We start from the raw sequence: 5255 nt of genomic DNA on the forward strand, positions 1-5255 counted from the left end.
TGTCAAATACATATGTATTATGCCAACCTAGATCCATCGAAGATCAAATCTACTTTCACTCTAAAAATAATTATCTCTAAAAAAATGATTCCCTCTTGACATAACAATAAACCAAATAAATATTTTTTTAAATAATAATCAATATTATTTTCTAATTCTATAAATATTCTATTTTTATTTAAGAAAATATACAAGAAAAGTTACACATTTCTAAATACTTTTTTGCACTAACAAATAAGCCACATATTCAACCAAAAAAATATAATAAAAAAACCAACACATTTTCTAATTTAATAAATATTTTATTTTTATTTAAAAGAAAACATATAACAAAAATTACATATTTCTAAAAACCTTATTGTACTCACAAATAAGCCACATATTCCACCAAAACAATATAATAAAAAAAACCAAACACATCCCCTTGGATTCATATAGCCGTGACAAGTAAACCACATATTGCATCCCAACCAGATTAAAAAATAAAATAAAATAAAAATATATCCTGTTGCACTTACAAATAAACAAGATATTGCCCCTAAACAAGTAGAAAAAAACCAATATATTTCCTTTGGTTCATATTCTAAATTAAATACAATTTGTATATATACCATTTTACACAACAAATAAAATTACAAATTCCATTAAAATAGTAGAATAAATGACAAAAATAACTATTCATGTCTTTTGATTCCCCAAATAAATTACACATTTTTATATACCATTTTACACAACAAATAAAACCACATAGTCCACTAAAATAGTAGAATAAATGACAAAAAAAAAACTATTCATGTCCTTTGATTCCCTAAATAAATTACAGATTTCTATAAATACCATTTTACACGACAAATAAAACCACATATTCCAGTAAAACAGTAGAATAAATGACAAAAGAACGATTCATGTCCTTTGATTCCCCAAATAAGTTACAGATTTCTATATATATACCATCTTACACAAGAAATAAAACCACATATTTCACTAAAAGAGTAGAATAAATGACAGAAAGAAATATTGATGCCCTTTGATTCCTATTGACATGATAGCAAAACTTCATATGGAATAACCTATCAGCTGCCCTCGTCCGGATGAGATAAGACGGTTCATTTGAAATCGAAATTATATTTACGAAACGGGTTAGGGTTGAACGGAGGGAACAGAGTCCGAGAGTCAGTGGCTGCAAAGAAGCGGAGATAAGACATGGACATCACAGGCAGCCAAAACCACTCGCGAAGAAATCGAAGAAAAGGGGAGTAGCCATCCATCACGATGCCGGCCAAAAATGATCCTCCAGTGATGCCCAACACTCTCCATTTCCTCGCTGCACCGTACTCTCTAAAACATTCCTCTACCATTCTTTCTTCTTCTATTCCCCACTTATTTCCTAGATATAAATTTAAGACGGAGAGGCATCTACCCAAAACCACAGCGTCCTCAATTGCCGAGCAGGCGCCTTGACCCAGATCTGGCGTCATTGGGTGCAACGCGTCTCCAACAACTGTGACGCTCCCCTTGCCCTTTGCTTTCCTGTCCCACTCCCACGGCCACACCCACCTCAACTTTAGATCCGCTATACTCACTGTATCTGCGGAGCTGCTCTTTATTAACTCTCCAATGGGTTCAGGAAAATCTCTCACCGCCTGTAACGCTGCGCATCTCAGAGTCTCGGGATCGCGAGATACCTTGGCATCTGTAGAATTGTATATGGTGTTAATTATAACATAAATAAAAGCGAAGCACCTACATAATATATAAACCTGAATTGATAAAGAGGTGGATATCATATTTAAGAAGTTACCTTGGGGTTGCAATTTCCTGGTTATGAACCAATAGACTCGTTTATCTGTGCAGGGAACGTATCCTACCCTCACTCCTTTACCCACTATTTGTACAAATTTTTTCTCTATTATATGATGGCCCTCAGGAAACATTGCCATCCCTCTAATGGCAACACGTCCGGTGGGCTTAGCTGCTTCTAAGCCAATCCACCGTGCAACCACTGAATGCACGCCATCACAACCAATCACGATCTGATAATCATAAACGTCGTATCACATCAGTTTTAAGCAACGCAGAGAGACTTGGAAATCATTAAAATAAAATGTTAATGGTGGGTATATAAATTGTTGATTCCGGCCAGAACTCTACCTTTGCTGTGATGCATGTTCCGTCTGCCAACTCTAGTGTGGTGAAAGGAGAGCCAGCTTTTTTATGTATGTAAACGAGTTTAGAGTTGAATCTGATACTCCCCTCAGGCAACGCTTTAGCCAGTGTTTCCAGAAGCACGCTTCTTTCTATGCACCGAGATTCCAGGCAATTCATACTGAACAGGTTCAACATTATAAACAGAATTAAAACTGACATTATCTGCTCAGTATAATTTGTTTTCTTTCATTCCATATCTGAAATGAAAATAATTTTATACAATAAAGTTATAAACGACAAATCTATTACTCTGTGTGGTCTTTTATTAGCTGAACATCCTTTTGGACACCAGAGCAATTTGAGAAACCCCGTAACCTACATGACCAGTACAACATCAAGCTGCATGATAAATTATTTATCTTTGTGATTTATGAAAGCAGAATTGGCAATATTTGCATATCGGTCACTAACCCATCAATTAGACAATATTTTGCACGAAGGGTGTGTGCTACACCAAGAGCGTCAAGCGCTTTCCAAGCATTGGCCCACATAACGAAGGCTGCACCGGAAGCTCGTAGACGATCAGAGCGCTCTAGCACTAGGCTCTTAAGGCCGATTCTGCATGCATACAGCGCCATATGATTATATGCACAACTCCTGTATTATTTCTAAGTTATTAAGCTGAAAGATGAACAGAGTATAACATGGACCTGTGGAGAGCAAGGGCTGTTGCTAGTCCTGCAACGCCACCTCCTACGACCACAATTGCAGTGACCTGATGTTCAGAGCACAAGCAACCGTCCGGGGTGCCCATCTTCTGCCAAGGTTTCTCCCTTCCAACATCTGCTGCCACTTTGTTTGTCGACATAAAACCCGGAGGTCGGAAAATAGATATATATATGCAGATAAAGGGAGATAGACCTCTGATATATGTGAAGATACCATAGGATTGGCCCTCATTAATGCACATGATCAATACCATTCTTCACTGGTTTCACCGATAGCACAAGGGGACAAAAGAGGAATCACCGCATTACTGTCGCCCAATTACCACATGCAATTGTTTTGTCATGCTGTATCAAAATCAAAAGTATAGGAAAAGAAAACAAAAACATCGGCGACCGCATTATGCTGCCAATCACCATAGGGCTGCCAATCACGGTGGACACTTGTTATTTCTTTTTATACGAGTATTTCATACGAGTATATGGGTGGGGCAGCCTCAAAATGTTACGAAAGCCAAATTAGACCTACAATTATATAGCAGTAATTAGCACAATCATATAAATGTGGTTAAAAAGCAGTGTATAAAAAATAATTATATAAATAAATAATATCAATATTTTAAAAATAATATTCACCGGTGGCATTCAATGACATTAATGAGAAGCCGCACATAGCAGGCAGCTGGCCTTGCACCTCGCTGGCGGACGGCCCTCATCGCATGCACCTCGGGCTGGCAAACACCTTCAAAGGCACGCGAATTGACTCCGTTGCAGAATGGTATGATGGTCTCACAGTTTGGCATTTATGAGCGCCTGGTTCAAGAGCATTCAGGTAAGATTTTATGTATGGCTCCGTTTTTAATTCACGCCATTGTCACTGGTTTATTTCACCTCCGCGCGGAATTCTTCCCGCACCCTTACCTGGTCATGGTGGGGATGCAGGCTTTAGAGACAGTCTCTCCAATCTTCCAGCAAGCTCTTCAATATTTGGGTCAACTTTCCTTTCTTCTGCGACATCTGGCGCATCATACATTAAATTGATGTCTCATCCCTTTTAAGAAACTCACTATCAGTTTTCCTACAAACAACGCTCTTCCTGGAAGTGCTTAAGGAAGAGCCAACTGTATCTGCTACATCCACTAATTCCCAACCCTCTACGCAACCGAAGGCATATATATATATATATATATATATATATATATATATATATATATAACTGTCACGGGTTGTAATTTGAGCATACGCACAACAGATTTATAGAACCTTGTTATACCAATATCTTCCTCGGCAATTAAACATCCAACAGGCATAACGAATCTTCAATTGATTATTAAACCTACGCATATAATACGCAGACAATATATATATCTATATAAATCGTCGGCTATGATTACATGCGAGCCTTTATTATGGGCAAAGGTTCAATACTATGGACGGACAGTTATATATCTCTGCTCCTCATAATGTTCAATCCACATAAATGTAATTAACACAAACCTGTTGTTTTATGAACTCACGGACCCTTAGACTCAGCAAAATATATGTAAACTCACCTTGTTACGCCGCGGCGGATTTATACCTCATAATACATACATATAGATACGCTATGTGACATAGCGTTACACCTCTCAACCGCATACATTGCCATCTCCAAGGATTACCACGCCTCCAGCCACTTACACAATTGAAATTATAGTTGTCACAGCCACGATTTATAAATTGAGCACATAATAACAGGTTTATGCCATTCAGCTTGGCATGGGCTTCAACATTCGATTTTAACGCAGAGGCTACGCATCGTAATACCACTCTGTAAAATCTCTTACAGACAATTCCAAAGTCTCTGGCGCCGGTATATGGACAGTATATGGACAAACAGTGATAATAAATTTGCAGGTATATCATTCAATTATAAAACAGAGGTAATAATCTTGGAGAACTAGAGGCATGTGCGCAACCATAAATTAAAGCTGTATGTCATCACGCAAGAAAACTAATTCAATTATGAACGCACAATGATTGCGCATGAGGGACCAAAACGAACTATTCCAACACACACTTTTATTCCACAGTTTTTCATATGAGTATATACATTACACAGAGGCTTGAATTGAATCCTTCGAAGCGCATAGGTTTCTTCCTTAAAAGTATGCTCAAGGCGCTCTTTCCTCTCCCCTTGAGAGATTTTCTGCCTTTTGTTTTATGATCAAAGAGAGGCATTTTGATCCTTATCTTTTACAAAAGCATGCTTTTCCTTTTTTCCCATAATGATTTAAAGCGTGAAGCTTTATTCTCCTCTTATCCTAATTTTAACTGAAAAACATAGAAATTCTATCCCAAGTTTTGCTCCTAAACTATTTCCCTCATATCATTTTATTTAGA

General features: G+C 37.5%; 1 protein-coding gene across 1 annotated transcript; it reads right to left on the reverse strand.

The window, feature by feature from the left end:
• Positions 1-1002: 1002 nt before the first annotated feature.
• Positions 1003-3037, reverse strand: LOC149168799 (monooxygenase 2-like). Its single transcript, XM_089426969.1, has 6 exons — positions 2859-3037; positions 2620-2766; positions 2458-2523; positions 2152-2326; positions 1802-2033; positions 1003-1693 (listed from the first exon to the last, which is right to left on the reverse strand). The coding sequence occupies exons 1-6, from the start codon at positions 3014-3016 to the stop codon at positions 1107-1109; spliced, it is 1365 nt and encodes a 454-aa protein (XP_089283095.1). The 5' UTR covers positions 3017-3037; the 3' UTR covers positions 1003-1106.
• Between the last annotated feature and the right edge of the window lie 2218 nt (positions 3038-5255).

This window comes from Pinus tabuliformis, chromosome 4_2 (assembly GCF_031772625.1).
Source record: "Pinus tabuliformis cultivar Carrire ecotype Pingquan chromosome 4_2, CPIR1, whole genome shotgun sequence".
Taxonomy (NCBI): domain Eukaryota; kingdom Viridiplantae; phylum Streptophyta; class Pinopsida; order Pinales; family Pinaceae; genus Pinus; species Pinus tabuliformis.